Genomic DNA, 19,724 nt, shown 5'->3' on the forward strand with positions numbered 1-19,724 from the left:
AATGCATTCAAAATGAATACTGGACTGTATTCATACTGAAAGATAACTTTTATTAAATTACAACAATTTTAAATGGTTTAAGGATACAATGAAACAGTAAAACATAAGGCGTTTAAATAAATTGTGTATTAACAACATTTATAAGTGAATGTATTTACATTTCAACAACTCAAACTAAAACAAATTAAAATAAATAGTGCTTCAGTAGATTGCCCAAATCAGAAAATTTACCATTTAATGTATTCTACATAAGAACATTTCAAATACTTAAATGGACAATTTTAATCAGTCAAATCATTAATGAAAAGACACTTCAATTTAATAGTAATAATTAACCAAATATAGCTGGACCAAATATTACATTAAATAACAATGCTGAATACTGAAAAAGTATCAATATACGCTGTTATAGCACCCACTGGAATAGTTTTAATGAAATAAATATATAACAGCCTATTTTATATACAAAGAAAAATGTCTATGGATAATTACGATTTGAATTCTGGTTGTCTCCAAATTCTCAGGGAATTACTGATTCGTTACCAGCTAATTGGACAATCTTAATTTTTTTTTACATTAGTACAGATTTTTTTGACGTTAGTGATCTGGATAAAGTTTTACTCTACTGTGCAAGTAATTTAGTTTAGAATCTAGTTATCCTCAAACTTTTTATCTATAGTTTATGTCTGTATATGTATATATATATATATATATATATATATATATATATATATATATATATATAAACTATACATAAAAAGTTTGAGGATTTTTAGATCTTAATGTTGTTATCAAATTGATCCAGAAGATCTAAAAAAAAAAATGCCTAAAAGGCTATAGTATAATCCTCATGCATTAACTTAGGATTCATGGTGCTGTTCATATATTTGCTTATTTATTGTTCTCATATATGATACATTAGTATGAGCTTAATTTATTTTAACTCAATTTAAAATCAAACCAAGCAAGAATACATTTGTTTTTTAATGGGCTGAGAAGTGAGTTGCAGTTGGGAGAGTCTGGCCTTGAACAATGCAATAAACAGATTGCAATAATATTGAAGTTGACTTCTTTTCAGATAATATATTATGGATATTAGATATTCTGGATCAATTTTGATAACAATTTCAAGATCTTAAAATGTTATTGGCAGAGTAAAGTACTTAACACTTTGAGTGCTGGACCCAAATTACAGGCTTCATTATAGAACACTGGGTGTTTTAGCGATTTTCAAAACACTAAGTCAAAAACCCATTATACATAAAAAAGAATGCTTATATTTGTATTTCTTTTGTTTTTTTACCTTTCTTCTAACTTTGACTTTGAAAAATTGTAAAATTCTTATAATACTAAATTCCTGAAAAATTTTAGCTCACGTTTTATTAGAATCTAAACCAAACACATTTACATTAATTTGACAAGATCTTATTTGAACATAAACTGTCAATTGATGATTATGTAAAATGTAGTACACTATAGTTTTTTTTAGTATAATATACATTGAACATGTATTTTTGCATAGCAGATTTTGCAAACAAGCCAACTTCTTCTGTTTTGTCAATAAGCTGTTTCAATAATAATTAGTGCGCATTCTAGTTTGAATTGTGTAACTAACATCACAGAGTAAACAAAACCCTTAATAATATAGATCACACAATATAATTTTATTCAAAAACATTAATTACATAAAACGGCAAGACCCTCATTCTTCTGGAACTTTGCTGCCTGTAAAATATGGGATCCGCACTCAAAGTGTTCAACAAAATCTCACCATTATTGAGTTATAAATTATACTTTATTTGTTTTGTTTCCAAAATTTCCATAAATGGTATTCAAAACCCAGTATGAACTTTGACTAAACATTATGTTAGTTTACTTTCTCTACTTACAGGAAATACCCAATTGTAGCTTCTAAGGTCAACATGAAATAGTAAAAACTGGAATGAATAAGTCATTGAGAGGTTAAAAATTATTACAAATACAATTGTTTACAATTATTTGTGACAGATTTTCAATTATTTCCTAAGAATAGTTACATCTTTCCATACATATTACAAGTTTATCATGCAGTCTGATTCATAATCTAAAATATATGAAAAATATATATGAGAGTCTTAATATAAAGTAGTTATTATATTTGAAACCAGTTCATAAAACACACTGAACATTTTTATACCAATTTTTACACACTTAAGACAAATATATATTACACTGATGTTGGCAAGCAAACTGCATCCATAGTTTGTATTATATTATTTTATTTATTGTTTTACTTCTTATGATGGATTTCCACTTAAAATACATAAAATATTAGTTTTTATATGTATGATTGTTATTAATGAACATCAAACAAATTCTTGAAGAATAAGAGTGCAGAATCTTCATCTAATGCTCCATATTATTAATTATTACAAACTAACCAGACACAAAATATAAATCTAATTGTATATTGAAAGCATTTCGAAAAAGGCTAACTGCTTATTTTAAATTAAGGTAAATACATTTTGAAAGATTCAGTGTTGTATCCACAATTGATATTACAAAAAGAGGAAAAAATATTAATTTTAAATAACAAAAATTTACTAATTATTTCTGCTGTTCACATTTCAACCCCAGGGCATGCCAATGTAGATAAAATCTACAATTTCTTCTTTCTATTTTAAAGTGTTTTTAACTCAGTTCCAAACAGATGCAACATTCTTATTAATTTACGTCTATAAGCATTTTATTTGCTTTAAAACTAAATATTGTATATTTAGAATATTTACAATCATCGCCACTGCTTTTTTTGTCAATAGTGCTGAATTCATAAACAACACTGAAAATCCAAAGCCCGCTGACAACTGTCTGTGAACATGCATTTTTGATGTAGTATTAAGTGTCTATCAGACTAAAATGCACATCAGACAGTGCAATAGTCCTACTAATACAGGAAATCACCATTAGAAAGCACAGAATGTCCGGCTTACATAGAATTGCAAAAACATCAATAAACAAGTTACGCAACAAAAAGCAAAATGTATTTATGTTCTGTCGGATCCTTGAATACTCTGTTGTATCGGTTTATTTAAACTTCACTCAAATTTTATTTATTCCTAGTAGTACAAACAAAAATTACCCATCAACTACTGACTCTCTGTGGTTGGCAATTGGGAGATAGTCATTAATTCTTTGAGCTATCATTATGTAGATATCATTGTAAACCTAATTGTTAGCCCTGTCTACATACACAGTATTATTTTATCAATGCATATTGCATTAGAATTACTCTTGAGTTAAATGGACTAAAATTCCTTTACCTCGATTAGCCACTCTCTCATTTTAAACAAACTTTACAATCTGGGCATAGAAGTATTCCCCTTAACTTGTTTAAGAGCTACCTGGAACAATGCAGCCAATTGGTTAAAGTTAAGAACACAGAAAGAGGACAGATCAAAACCACTCCTTGTAAATACAGGTGTACTGCAAGGATCTGTCCTTGGCCCTATATTGTTTATATTATTTATACCCTTGATATTTGGATGGACTCAATTGGGTGTTATAGAAAACGGTTACTTTTGAAATGTAGAAAGTGCTTTCATATTATAAAAAAAACTTGTGCTGCATGACAATCTCAACTGTTGCCTCTTTAAGTACTTAAATTACCCAGTTGTGAAAGTAATTTTAGATAAAACATAGTTAAGACCACTCAGGTGCTGTAAGTGTATAATCACGAAAGATGCTGAAAGTGCTAATAAATTTATGAGAACCGAAGTGCGTAACAAAACCATTATGGCAAACAATTCCTGCCGTTATGTACTGAAGTAAATTTTTGAAAATGAAAAGTAGATCTCAGACGTATTTGATAACTTTCTTACCAAACTGAATATTCATTGAACATAACATGATTAATAATATGTAAACAAGTAATGCCTAATTTGATATAACAGATACTTGTATTATCTAACTATTAAATACAGGAAATTAATGTTTATGAGTTATTTTTATATATTTCGGCTAAAGATTTTAATTCTACAATCTTCGTAAAAGACTAATCTAATACAAAAATCCATTTAATCCATTTATCTCAACATGGAAATAAGCTACAAAGATGTACTTTTTTATTAAATGACCGTAAAACTACATTTTGTAATACGTAGTTAATTAATTTAAGACAGCTCTAACATTTCTTTCGGGCATAAGGATTAGGCATTTTAAGTAAGCTGCATTCGGGCAGCTTGCGGTTACAGCGGGTTACAAGTTTGGCAATGCCGCTCAGTTCTTGCTGTTCCAAGGTATATATATATATATATATATGTATATATATATATATGTATATATATATATATATATATATTATTTCATGTTCATTTAATTCAGAATTACTAGTTACAATGAACTCAGAGTGGATTTATTTCTGTTAATTTATGGCAATTCTTCTTATTTTATATATGAGGAACAAAAACTTTGCATACCAATATAATTTACTTATCTCTGGACATTTTTGTCCACTTGCTGTTTACAGATATGTAAATAAAGCGCTTTAATTTTGTATGTTAGCATTCATAATAAATTTTCCAAAATTTTCTGTTTTTATGCCTGTGCATGCTTTAAATTTTCAGGTGTGTAATTACTTTTTGTTTACATTTATAAAATACTTTTAGAAAATAACATAACTTATGACATTATTAGTCATATTGGATTTAAAAATTGTAAAGAAAATTTTCCATGCCATGATAAAACGTAAAAAAAATTTTTTTTACGTGTAAGGTTTTTTTATAATAACTAATATTATAGAGCAAAATCATTTAATGAATTGAAAATATCTTTATACCGTGTAAGATTGCATACATCAAATACAACAAACTTTCTAAAGTAGCTACTACACGTTTTATTATTTACAGAATTGATTTTTGTGTGCCATTAGCAATATAGAATTGAGTGGCTATGATTTTTTTTGTAACAATATTACCATATTTCTTAACAATTGATAAACCAAAAGATAATTTCATGTGTTACGCTCTGTTATATTTTCCTGGGAGCTCTTCGGTTTTCACAGTAAAGTGAATGAAAATTAATTAGTAATGTTTGTCATCACTTACTTTTTCCCCTACAAAATAATGATTATTCCCAACTGCTGCATTATCTGCATGCATAATTAATTTCAGTGCTTTACACTGTGTGTATTGTTTTGTATTAAAAGCAGTTTTAACAGATTATTGTGACGTTCATTGTAAAACTGACAGGTATTTTGATACCTGTGACCTAAATATAATTGTAATACAATATTACACCATATTACAGTGCTTTTATTTTTTTATATAGTAAGTGGCATGAACTTTCGCACATGTTGGACACATCACAAAATACTTCAATATCTAACACAAATGATTTTTCTACGGTCACTTTACTCAATATAACTTTGTGTCAACTGGTTTTTTTCCCACTTAAGTATTTTTAAAATGATATATTAACAAATTTAGACACACTGCATTTAATTTTTAGTGGTGCAAAATAATTGTTATTATTATTGTTATACATTGACTACAGTAATAGGCTTTTAATTGTTCATATTTGCCAGCCTGAATGTATTAGCACAATGTTTGTACCAGCTATTACATATTTTAAACATCGAGGAAATAGTCCAAAAAATAATGGAATACGACCAATATACATCATTGGTTTATACGAGATTCTGCACATGATTTTATTGGTACCAGATATATTAATATAAAAATTACCTTTTCATTCAACTAAAACCGGGAAAGTCTTGTTCACATAAAAATAACAGATATCTTTGTGCAACTCTTAAAATTACTTGTGAAATGACCTCAGACCAATAAATGTGACGGAATGAATTAGCGAGGCCATAATGTGAAATTTACAATAAGTTACACAAGACGTATGTACAGCAAATACTGTTCCTTGACACAAAACACTGATCACTCTCAGACCGTGTGGGAGAGGACAAGCCACGAGATCACGAAGTAGAAGAGGAATATTGGATAGACGGCGAGGCCTTTCCTGCCCACAGGTTGGCTGTCTCCTAGGAACAGGGTGGATGCTGGAACACAGGATTTAACTGATTACTTTACAAAATACTTTTACAAGTACAGTCATCTCTCAATTAAACATGCCCACAGGTTGGCTATCTCCTAGGAACAGGGTGTATGCTGGAACACAGGATTTAACTGATTACTTTACAAAATACTTTTACAAGTACAGTCATCTCTCAATTTAACATGCCCACAGGTTGGCTATCTCCTAGGAACAGGGTGTATGCTGGAACACAGGATTGAACTGATTACTTTACAAAATACTTTTACAAGTACAGTCATCTCTCAATTAAACATGCCCACAGGTTGGCTATCTCCTAGGAACAGGGTGTATGCTGGAACACAGGATTGAACTGATTACTTTACAAAATACTTTTACAAGTACAGTCATCTCTCAATTAAACATGCCCACAGGTTGGCTATCTCCTAGGAACAGGGTGGATGCTGGATTCAACCAATTACTTCACAAAATACTTTTGCAAGTACAATCATTTCACAATTAAACATGGTCAAAAAATAAACAAAAGTTCTCTAAGGTGTGTGGATGTTTAACATGTGTTCAACCCATAACTATCAGTTCAATTTGCCCTTTCTGCGTGTTTTATTTATAATGTTCTAACTCTTATATAGATCATGGTATTTGCTTCTAATTGATCTCATTCTTTAGCTCATTGACTTTTTTTAATGTTCCAAGTTATATATATAAAAAGCATAAATATTTTTACATTTTTATTTATATTTATAATTGTATTTATTCCTTTTTTCTAGTTTGGAGTTGAAAGCACTATGGGGCAGCCCTTTTTAGTTTAAAAAAGATTCATCAAAATCGGTTCAGTAGATTCAGAAAAATTGGTGGACATACATAAAAAAAACACACACAGAAACAGGTTAAATTGTATAACCTCCTCCTTTTTGAAGTTGGTTAAACACTACTAATTCAGACACAATTACAATAACTAAAAGAACAAAGGCCTGAGTGCTCAACTAACACCTAGCTAACTAACCTTGACTCACACAGATGTATTGACATTACATTGTGATCAGTGCAATGTGATTGTTATAGAACTTACTTGGTAACAATAAATTAGACGTCATACTAATTGCTAAGCTTTCACAAATATGAAACAGTTCAGGTTATATAAAATCGTAAATAATATTATTAATCTAATAACAACCATAATGTGTACGTAAACATTACTTATTTTGATCATTACCAGTAATTTAATACTAATGGAGATATGTGTTACAAGGATAAAGTTGAAACTACTGTCGTTGAAAAAAGTTTCTATGCAATGATATAAAATATACCAAAACGTTATATTTATCATAGTGGAAGAATTAATATTAATCTTACCAATATATATTTTAGATTATTTTTTTAGATAAATACATATTAATTATTGAAATAGATCACAAACTTGAAATTGAATTATGAGGAACCTAATTTTAATAGATGATAAGTAGCATGACACTACAACCAAAACAAAAGTTACACAACCAAAAAAAACAACACCAATCCTTGGGCACCAATTTCTACTGCCTTTCCAATTTCTGTTTTTTTAACAATTTTAGTCTAAGAATTTGGAAATGTCGGAAATTAACGGGATGACGGGTGATTTTCTTATATAAATGTACTAGATCCAAAACACCCATTTTGCAATTTTTTAACTTTACAACTAAAAAAATACTTGATTTATGAAGTTTTATGTCTGATGAGGCATTTATAGAATCACGACCATAATAATAGCTTTCAAAATTTAAAAAATGTATACCACAATAACACCCAAATTGTTGTAATATACACTTAAAAATCCCCATGTTGAAGGGTTAAAGCTCTTATAACTAAAAATAAAGCAAAAATCTATTATAAATTACTACAAAATTACAAAAATGGTACTTTTTAGAAGTAGATTCTTACATTATTGATTATTCATTATTGGTTTTGAAAAGACATTTTTATAATTGACAGAAGCTAGTTTCATTTCACTATTTGTTCCAAAATAAGTTTATTAAAAAAAATAATACAAGGATTGGTTCTAAGAACTTATTCCATTAACTTGGTTTACAGTATAATACATGGTATAAAGTTTAAAAAACTCAGTTCACTTTTAAATAATTTTTAAGACAGTGCTCACTATTCATCTTTGTAGTACACTGTAAATGTTATTTTATGTAACTGTAATCTGTGACACCTTCCCACGATGTCAGTTCTTTAAAAGGGAACTATGGAAATAACTACTAGACTGTGTATGAAAATAATTGACTATTAATTTGTGAAACATTTATTGGTGGTATTCAACAGCACCTGTCAAATGTGGCAATCACAAACTATTTTCACTTGATTAGACAAGCCGCAAAATGTAACACTGTTTTTTCGTCGCATTTATACACTCAAAGGTCTATTTAGCCAGAGCATTCAGGCCTTATTTCTAAGTGGTACTAGCCAAGCACTGTCAAACTAGGAAAAAGCTTGGGAATGCTTATGCAGCATGCAATGCTTATTGGCTGATTTAAGCGTACATCAGTCAGACTTTGCTTCCTCCAATGGATTCTTTCATGCCACTCAAAATAACGTAATAAGATATAATATTACGTCCATGCCAGATATAAACATGTGTAAATAGACCATTCAATTGTGTTACACACAAAACAAGTGTTATTTATATCTCATGTAATAGCTGTGAGCTCAATGGAATGTCAAGATAGCGAGAGACAGTTGATAAGTGATAAGGACTAGTCAACTGGAAAGGTGAGTTGTTTTGAAAATGATGGCAGAAGTGAAATGGAGTGGTAGGTGGGAGTGACATTTGGATGTGGGATTAAAATTCTTCATGTAAATAAATGTGACACATATATGCGCCAGTTTGAGCTAATAAATAAATACGATTCACTATCAGTTTTAAAAGAAAGATATAATTTAATAAGGACAGAATAATGCTATGTTTAAATTACGTGTAATATGTTAATACAATTATTAATTTATAGTGTTTGATACTATTTTAATATTATGAGACTATTCCTTATTTTAATCATTTTTACAAATGGTGAATAAAGATGACTTAAAATAAATGGTATGTTTCAAATTAATTCAATCTTGATTAAAATTATACTTTTAAATTTAAGTTACAAAGTCAACATTTTATTTCAACTCCTTCACTCACTACGTGGGATCTGTTATCTCTTTTATCAGATTCATTTTAAATTTGTTGCACAAGTTCAATTTTACTTCGTTTTTATAGCTACAGAAAAAAAGAAAATATATAAATTAAATAAAACAAACATTAACAATTCAAAATACACTATTAATATTTTTACTTATTGAAAGAAGCAATCTTTTTTACAAATGAACAAGTTTTTTTACATAAGTTATACCAAACTGGAGAGATTAAAAATTATTTGTTTTCTTCTAAACATGGTTTATACACAAAATAGTGATGTAAAACACTGTCAGACTATATTATGGATGAAAAAATTAATCTACATTTTTGAGTTTAACCCTTTAAACTTGTCCAACTCTAATTTTGTGAACAACCACTACATCCAGATATACTCCTTTTCATATTATCAGCTGTTTTATTTTTGTTACATCAGCTATTATATTGTGTTACTTGATGTTTTATTATGTTAGAAAATGTCTAGAAGATAGCTGTCCAGTTGGTGGTGCAATCTCGTGGACAATACTTAAACTACTTGGACGCCATATGCTTTGTATCATACACAAAATCATTATTCGTTTATTACCTTATCAACTCTCGGTTGACATTATTTGAGATGTTGGTAAACATTGTTAATTGTTTACTTTTTTTATAAAAATTTAAATAACATGTTAAATGTGCTGTGTCAAAAACTCCTAGAAATGGTAAAAATATTAGGTGTTGGTGGTCTTTTTAGTATGTAACTAAGCCCGGCGATTGGGTGTAGCCATGAGTACAGGAACACAGTGGTTAGTAAAGAATCAACTCAAACTCAGAAAACAAAAGAATTAACTTTGGAATTTGTTTTGTTTGGTTGCTTAGTAACAGCACTATTTGGGTCAAAACTAGTGGGAAAAAAGTTATTTTAGAGACTTAATTAAATTATCAAGACTTAAAAAAATATGTATTTAAAAGACAAATTGGATAGCAAATGTCTAATTGTCACTCTCACGATTTCATCATAATTTGTTAATGTCTTTATTCATTTCATTACCAGATCAATAGTATATAAATAATAAAATAAATAGGAACAAAACTGATAAATAATAATAACAATACAGGTAGATGTAAACAGTAAAGTAATGTAGTCTTTGTGGGAAAGAAATATGTACAAAAAATAAGTTGGAGATTAAAATCTTGATTACTTTTACCTCCTACACCAATTTCTACTGCCTTCCAATTTCTGTGAAATGGAAGGGCTCCGGAGCTACTTTGCATAGCTTTTAGTAATCACAAACCAATACAATAATTCAATCACTTTTTCCAGTTTGGTCCGTGTTTTGTCTTTTCTTCAGGCAACTTTTCATATTTAAAAATTTTTTTAGCCTTTGAGCATCCATCACCAATAAATTTGACAACTCAGACTTTTACTAAGTGAATCATAAAAATTTTGTAAGATAAACATTCATTACTTAAATTAATTTTACCAGCCCCATTACCGGTCATCGCATTATAACATACACTATTCGAAAGTCTGAGAATTTTTTTTAGTGGTCTTTGGATTTCTCTTGGTCTGTACCACACATTATTTTACATCGCTTGCACCAGCATGCAGTTCCCAGTGATGCGCAAGCAGCTGTTTTTGAAAATATTTCAGAAAAAATTACCAAAATAAACTTTACAACATTATACATTTATGTTTTCAGGACAAAACTTCCTACAATTTGGCTATGTTCACCTTTAAATATATGTGTTATTTGAAAAATATTTAGATACTTTTTGCAAACAATTTTTTATGTCACAATTTTTACATTAGAGATAAGATCATGTTTTCACCTCTACCTTGTACTTCAAACAAATCATTAAAAATAAAAGAATTTACTTCAGTTTTATGAATACGTCCCATTGAATATTTTACTATCAAACGTCATTCATTAATAGCCAAATGAGAACACAAAGGAGAATGGAGAATCTTTACAAGGACCCATGCCATTAAAAGGAATTAAGATGACAATGATATAAATAAATATAACTTCCCCAGAAGCTTTATTAGTATGTGTGAAAGTAAAACAAATTATTGTTGTTGAAGATAAAAATATGATAACGGAGTTGATGATTTATTTTAGCAGAAGGAAATCATAGCAGATAGTGTGATAATAGTAAATATTTTCAATTAGACATATTGCAAACATTTGATTCAGTATTATGTCTGCACGCTACACTTGGATTTTCATGTTGATATATCTTTTGATACACATATTGTTTCTATTACAGTTCTTGAAGAATTTATTTGTCCTATTATATGGACATTTTCAGAGCCTGAGGGTGGATTTACAAGTACTAGAAAATGTAAGGGTGGAATTATCCACACTACTCACCAAAGGTGGCCCAAGCAAACCCTAGCATTGTGACGAAGAAGCGCAGAGTAAACAGGATATTGTCTTGTTGGAACAGAAGGATGAAGCGACACACCAGCAGCGCTATGGCTGTCGGCAGCAAACAGTATCCGAGAACACAAACACTCTGGAAGAATGATCTGAAATGCCAAACAATAGTCACATTGGTTTTCTCTGACAAATAAATTTAGTCATACTATTATACAAGTTATAATTCACATTACCATATCAATGCATTTTTTCAAAAACCTAGGTATACAGCAGTATATTAGTTACTCAAACTAATCTATTAAAAAAGGTTATTTCAGAGTATACATGTTTTGCTAATTTGTTATACGTTATACAATTTATTTAATGAGCATTTTAAGTATACCTTCTCTTATTAATGAGAGTAAAATAATTGTGCAAAATTTTTTTTGCCAGCTGAGTTGCTTGTGAATATACTGCCTTGCTGGAAATCTTTTTTTGAGGCATAATCGCTTATTCTGCAGTTTAAATTGTTCTTTTATTTTTATTGAAAGTGATTTGATCCAAGATCATTAATGTACCAATAGCTAAGCAATAAAATTAAAGAAATTCTTAAAAAATTGTAATAGGTCATTTTTATCTCATGTAGTATTGTACGAGTAATTATAATATTATTGAATATTCTGTTTGTCTAATTATTTTCACTATAAATACTAAGGTAGTGATAATCATTAACCAAACGGGTTTTCCCTACATGTATACATATTAAAAATATTAGGCCAAAACATTACAATTCATTACCTATATCCTACTACAGTTTTAACTGCATTTTATCACAAAACCCAAATTGTATATTATATTTATACACTTTTCTTAATACATACATATTTCCTCCAAGAAGTTTTGAGTTTAGGGTGACAACCATTGCTCCTATCCAAACAATAACAAACACTTCGGCAAACTCTGGTCCGCCATCATACCCCGCCGATGATGCCTCTCCTTGCAAGACCCTGCAATCATAACACTTCTGATTGCACACTGATAAAGATTCTTCTCAATTTCAGACAAATTACTGAACAGTTACATTATATATAGGTATGTTTAATTTAATTAACATAAACAAACTTAACTTCACAGAATATTAATAAACAATTAATTATACACAACTAAGACAACAATAACACTAAATCCTTATTATGCCACAAGGCTGGCCTCTGCATGAAAAAAATCCTAGATAAAACAATGTGGAACACTAATGGATAAAGTGTTGGAACATGTCAAAGTCTACTTCATCAAGAGAAAGTAAAGAACAAACTAAGTCGAAATTGATCTACTGAACGATAGATGCTACCTCAGACATTTATGACCAGTGTTGTAATAAATGCAATAATGCACTATTTTCTTCTTCCAATTTATTTATTTTTTAAGATAATAGACTGTTCCGACAGTGTCGGTTTATTACAGATCTATTTGATGAGGGAACATACATGATTGTTGACCAGGAGTAAGACTGAATTAGGATCTCTTCAGTCATGAATCTGACATTATAACCATGGAGGCAACCTTGCGAGCAAATTCTATGTATTTTCTGAGAAATTCAATGTTTACTTTCTAAGAAATAGCAGGCAATTTAAGTTAAAATTACAGTGTCACTGTGGAATTTGAACTATTGTACAAAAATACACAATAAGCACCAAAACACAGTTATTGGAGACCAATAATACTTCATAACTAAGATTACGGGATGTTGTGCCTTGATGTTGTTGAACATCTTGTGTCCGTTCAAAACTAAGATGTTTAAACTACAGGTCTCACAGCTTACCTTGTCACTAGTTTATTAACAAACACTGTTTCCATACTTTAGCGAACTTTACATCATAACTGTACAATTCATAGTATACACATTCATTACAAACATAATCATTCACTCATGCTGAAGTCCAAAACCTTAAATAGTTAAAATAAAACATAAACGTTACTTACATAGCCATGAATGTACATAACAATAGCGGTCCCCATAAATCCCCTGGAAAAGAATGTTATCCCTTGTAGAAATATCACACTTACATATTGAAATGGAGAATTCAAGACAGAAAGAATGTAAAATTATAATTAATTTTTTAATAAATTCTAATAGTGATTTAATCAATCACGTTTAGTGATGTTAAAAAATTTATAGATAACGAATGGAAACACTCCCCTAACTTCTATGAGAACGAAATGTGTAATATTTTAAACAAGAAGCCTATGCTGATAACTTTTTTAAGTCCACAAAAGAAAATACTCTAACAACTTAATAATCAACTTAAAAGTTAAATAACCATGAATATCCTAGAAAAATTTTGAGACAGATTTGTTAACTATGAAACCTTGACCTTATGAAACTTCAGCTAAACATCAACGTTATTATTGTGAATTTCGGAGGGGTTTGAACCCCTAGTCGGCCTTTTTGCTGACTACAGCCTTGTGTAAACATCAAAAAAGTACATAAAAACTTAACAGAACTTTAAAATGAAGACATCATGCTCTTCAGTGCTGCTTAATAGAATGGACAAAGTAATTTAGAGTATACAAACTGCATCACCCATGTTTTATAGCTTTTATATCAGTATTCAAAGAATCTATACTTTTAAAAAGTGATGCTAAAGTTAAATAATTTGATCCTTCTGCTATACTGACCTGAATTGTTTTATTGCCATAAACTTATTGAGATTCTGATATCCAATTATACTACTAATTGGAGGCCTAAGTGTAGCCATTGAGCTGACCTTTTCCATTATTTTTCTACGAATTTGAGAAAAAAATTACAAACAATTCATAATATAATATCACAGTTTTACTTACATTCTTTTAATAAACTCTTCTTTTCTGTTGGATATAAAACATGCTTAAATTTTACACCGACAGCTCCAAGATCTCTCAGCTGAAAAATGTTGTATTAAATGAAGCATACAAATTCAAAATATGATGAAATATGTTTTTAAACCGTCAATTTATTTTGGTATGACATATTCCTCTTATTTCTTTTTGTTCAAAAATGTTAAACCTAGGAATGACCGTTTAAGGTGGACTCCATTACCTGTGTGCAATCAGGTGTTTTACGATTGATTGTTATTCACTAGTTAGAATGCAATATTCCATCATTATTCCTGGTTGCAGGCCTTTAAATGACTGTGACTTCTAGTCTATGTTTAGTGGTATATGACTTATTTTTAGCTTGAAATTGGCTCTGCATTGTTTTTCAGCTGTTATTTCTTTGCATTACATGAGCAGCTGAGTAGTTTCTAACCTAATCAGTTTAATTTTTGTATAGTCATAGTGTTATTGTGTTTTAGTTTTAAACTATGTTAGTGACAAGTGATCATAAAGGCTGATTCATGAAGATCAAGTGATATCAAAGAGTGATTTCTAATGGGAACTGATTAAGTGATTTTATTGAATAAAAACTGGTTCCTTGGGTAAATAATTAATATTGTTATGTACTTTACTGTGATTTTGTGAGAACATTGTCTTGTACATCTACTATACCAGATTGCTTAGATTAAAACATAATAAACGTACAATACTATAATAACGTATTTTTATTATTATGTTATTTAGCAACTGCACATGTGTGAAAAATTGACAGTTTAAACATTTATCTGGTGCCATGTTTCAAGTTCTAAGTGGTCATGCTGTTTTAATACTTTGCCAGCCTTTATTTAAAACTTGCCAAAAGTAGAACACTTAAGTAATTATTGATTTTTGTACACAGTTGTATCAGGTTGTCTGGAAGTGTAGATTACAGTACTGATACATACAATAATACTTGTAGATTGTACAGATGTTTTTTTCATGAGAGGAATGAAAAAATGTTCATAAATTTTTATAACATTCCATCTTCAGCCCTTCTTTAGGAATAGTAAAGAAATAATACTATAAAAAATGTATTGAATATTTACCAATAAATTCAAAATATAAAAACGACCAAAATGTAATAGAATATAAGATTATCTAATTAGTTTTGTGCAATTTTTAGAATGGTTGCACCAGAAATTATTTTGTGAAAACTTCTGGGTACAATAAAAAGCTTTCATCACTACAAAAAAGCTATAAAATTTAATTCCATATTACTACTACTTCTACTACTACTACTACTATATTTATGTATCTAATAAAAAAATGCTATTTGAAACTAACAAAATCATTTTTATTTTATTTATTTCTGAACAAAACCAGTATTTGTTCAGAAACAAACTATATGTTTACTAAAATATTCTAAAAAAACCTTGAATAAGATTTTTGCCTTAGTGCCACATCTTTTGTTATTTTTATGTCGTTGCTGTACTTTATAGGCTAACATGAACCTTTTTTAAGATGTTCTACAAATAAGATGTTCCTGACATGTTGGGTCTACATAAAATCTAAAGTAGCCTAGGCAACAAAGTTAGTACAAAATGCTGTTTATGATCTTCACTAATTTATCTCCTAATCATATTCAATATTGTGTTCAAACACATAACTAGCAAATAATTATCTATAAGAATCCTATTTAATACTTTTTTTCAAATCCTCTACATTCAAAAAATGTTTGAATACAAGATTCAGAATATTTAACTCAAAAACGCATCAACCAGATGTCTAATTGTGATGTATAAAAATGAACAACTCACCACTGTTACACTAATTGGTTCATCTAATGTATTAAAGTCCGGTTGACCAAGACTTTGAGGCTTGTTCATCCCTGGAATATTCATACTTCCTTCTACAGGCCCTTCATAGAAATCTTCATGAAGCTGCAAAGAAATAATGTCATTCAATTTCAAGCACATATTATTACTTTCTAAAACAATTATATCCATTAGTTAAACATGGTTGTGAACTTTGAGGCTGTAGAACACTCCAAAGTCCCTGGTTTTAATACAAATTAACTTACTTGTAATGTTATTCCAAAGTCATTTTACTATCTGATATCTTTACACTTTACAATATTTTAGCTCAACTTAGTGTTATGACAAAATTATGTACAATAAGGCAATTACAATGAAATAATAGTTTAAAAATCTAATTTTACTACCAACACTTTACCGTGCATGAAATACACATTTTGCAGTGAAATAAACATTCAGTTAATTCCGCAATTTAATAACAAACTTTACTGGTAAATTAAATTAAATTTGAAATAAACTAAATTTTAACATTTAAAACCTAATAGCACTACTGCTGTTCAAGATTATCCAAATAGTTACAACATGTACCTACGCATCTTTGTCACTTAACCTTTGAACAAAGTAAATTATGATTTGGTCAGTTGGTATCACAAATCAGCTGATCAACAATATAATGTTGTAAGAAGTGGATAGTATTTGTTACCTAGTCTGTAATAGTTACAAAGGAACTTAAACTTTATTCAATTTATCATGTTAAAAACCATTAGAAAAAACTGCATTAATCTCTAAATCCCTCTTCCCAAACTTCCAGCAAATGATCATTTAACCTCAGGTATTATTGGAGCACTTTAGCTTCAATATTCTTTAAGTTGCTACATTACTAAGAAAATATTAAGACATGACCAAAACTGCCTTTTTGTGGATTTTTAAAGTGTATTAGTCAAAAACCAAAAGGCAGAAAAATTAAATATTTGCATTTTAACTAGTCTTGGTCCATACAAAAATTCAACAAAATCTGAAAAGTCAAGGTCCAAAATTATATTTTCATTGATAGATTTTACATGGAATAACCCGGGATGTTTTTCTTGTTTCACCAGAAGTGTGGGGATGACACCAAAGAAGCCCGCACCAACTGATGGCCAGGGGCATTTCTGATCCGTATTTCCCCAACTTCAGATCACTCCCAGATTGTCCAAATTCTCCAACGTCAGATCGTCAGATCATGTTGTAAGATTTAGAACATGATCTAGGATCGGGAAAGCACCGATTGGAAATGCTTCTGGCCATCAGTGTAGCATTTGGCACCACCCCATACTGCTGGCAAAAATGGCAATGTTTTAATTGTGTCAGATACATTTATCCTTCAAAATAGTAAAAATGTATGTGAATATTATGTCGTTTTGTTTGTTATATGTTATAAATAGATATCCTAGTCTGTTTTTTTATTCTACATAACATTATTACATATACTGTAATTTGAAACGCAACGTAATTAAAATATAACAAAATTTGGTATAAGTATTGGGTAGACTTTAATAAGTGGCCTACACTCGTAATTCGGCTGTTTTTATCGAATGGTTCGATGTTTTTATCCGAAGGAGTAATTCGATATTACAATTTATTTAACTTAGCATATGATTTCAACTTATTAGTTATAGTAATTGTAATGTAAACAATAAACAAGAAGAAGAAACTAATATTTTTAGAATTAGAAAATGGCGATGAATATGAGGAATATATGTGAGATATTTCTCACAAGTGACGAGATTTGTTTAAGTAGCTTGGTGGGGTTGATTCAACATGTGGGGTAACACGACATGGGGAGAATTCTTTCCTCCATTTTACAAAAGCGGTTACTCATTAATATCAATCAGGGCAAGTTATAATTATTGTAAGGTTTTTTTGATATCTAAGTCTAGGCCATACTTGGTTTTGTTGTTTTATAATGTTAGTGTTAAAAACTTATTTTTAAAAAACTGTAATGTACGAGATTCTTCTTGTTACAGTAATTTATTATAACTCTTATTGTGAACGATTTTTACATATCGGAGTTGGATAATATATCGAATTGTTAGATAAAAACAACCGGATAACGAGTGTAGGCCTAGGCCGCTTATTAAAGTCTCCCCTAAGTAGTTATAGCAAGAATTCTTTACTCATGAATATTGATGATTCCATATTATCTGACTTAAGTGTTGGACACTTATTATACTGCAGCCTCTACTGTATCGTATCAAGCAGTTTTAACATCTACATAAATTCAAATTGTTTAGGTAAATATGTTCCTACCACTTATAAGTACATTCTACTTACTTAGTAAATTAAAAAAAACAATATTGTAGTCAAAAAATAGTGGTCAGACTTAAGATTCTAGGATTATTACACTGAATGTTAATGATGTTCACAAGCTATTTGGACAAACCATTGATCTTCTACTATTACTGAACTAAAATTTAACAAAACAATTACTTACATCCAGCTTTGTAGATCCATCTCCAGCCATGATTTAATATTTGATATTGTAACTTCAATAAAGATAACCTATATCTCAGCGAAACTTGTTACAAGTTACAACTAAAATTCAATGTTGGCATTGGCATGTCAAAACAGCTGACGTTTTGGACGCTCACAAAGATTGGCACGGGATTGGCAGCGATAACAGCGTCTGCTCAACAGCTGAAAAACGAAGTATGTTGATGGTTAATCTATTTAACATTTTCTCTAGAATCCCCAAACCTGTGTATAATTAATTGGAATAATTATGCTATTTTAGCCACAAACAGTGGTAACAAACAAAAAACATAAGTAAGAAGAGCTACCTTCAAATCACTTCAGACCAAAAAGAACAGTAAGCACAAAATTAGTCTATGTGATACTACAGTTAACCATGTAGTGACTGCAAATAATGTAGGTTCACTTGAGGATTTTCCGGCTGAAATCAAACCCGGTGGCTTCAGCTATGCTATAGAGGATTATCTTTACAAAATATCAGACAATTTTGTGAAGAAGGAATAAAAAACCTTTTGGGTCCCTATTCTGGTCTCCAACTAAATGAAGATAATTGTAATGAAGAATGTTTTATCAATGATCCACTTCCAACTCCAGCAAAAAAACCAAACTTCACATGAAAGAGAAATTAAATTCCATAAGATGTAAAATAAGTAATTGTTATTTTGGGTACTTTGGGATTATACCGACCACACCCAGACATGAATCGTTATTTCACATTTCGTTTCTACTGATTACTAGATTAGCGTAGAACAATATTTCGTCAATATAAAACAGGAATTGTCTTATCGCAAACCCCTCCCCATCCTCAGACAGAGGTCAAAGTCGAGCGTCTAGTAGATAACGTGATTGCAGAGTCTCGCCGCCCGTTCAGCTGGTGCATCGCTTTGTTGTACTTCCGTGTTTTACCTCTACATTTCTCCAAACACAAAAATTCAACAAAAACAAACATTTACCAAACTAAACTCTTTATTTAAAAAACACTCAAAACTTGTTTTTATTCTTGATCACATTCCGCCACCCAAAATGCGAGTG

At 29.8% G+C, this 19,724-nt stretch overlaps 1 protein-coding gene across 2 annotated transcripts; it reads right to left on the reverse strand.

Moving 5' to 3' along the window:
• Positions 1-107: 107 nt before the first annotated feature.
• Positions 108-18,813, reverse strand: LOC124356664 (protein YIPF6). Of its 2 annotated transcripts, none has more exons than XM_046807796.1 (7): positions 18,655-18,813; positions 16,185-16,307; positions 14,377-14,455; positions 13,516-13,558; positions 12,417-12,542; positions 11,548-11,705; positions 108-6,043 (listed from the first exon to the last, which is right to left on the reverse strand). In XM_046807796.1, exons 1-7 carry the CDS (start codon positions 18,682-18,684, stop codon positions 5,928-5,930), a joined length of 675 nt encoding a protein of 224 aa, XP_046663752.1. In that variant the 5' UTR covers positions 18,685-18,813; the 3' UTR covers positions 108-5,927. The 2 variants fall into 2 exon arrangements, with proteins under 2 accessions (XP_046663752.1, XP_046663753.1); XM_046807797.1 differs by lacking the exon at positions 108-6,043 and adding an exon at positions 6,415-6,479.
• Between the last annotated feature and the right edge of the window lie 911 nt (positions 18,814-19,724).

This window comes from Homalodisca vitripennis, chromosome 3 (genome assembly GCF_021130785.1).
Source record: "Homalodisca vitripennis isolate AUS2020 chromosome 3, UT_GWSS_2.1, whole genome shotgun sequence".
In the NCBI taxonomy this organism is placed as follows: domain Eukaryota; kingdom Metazoa; phylum Arthropoda; class Insecta; order Hemiptera; family Cicadellidae; genus Homalodisca; species Homalodisca vitripennis.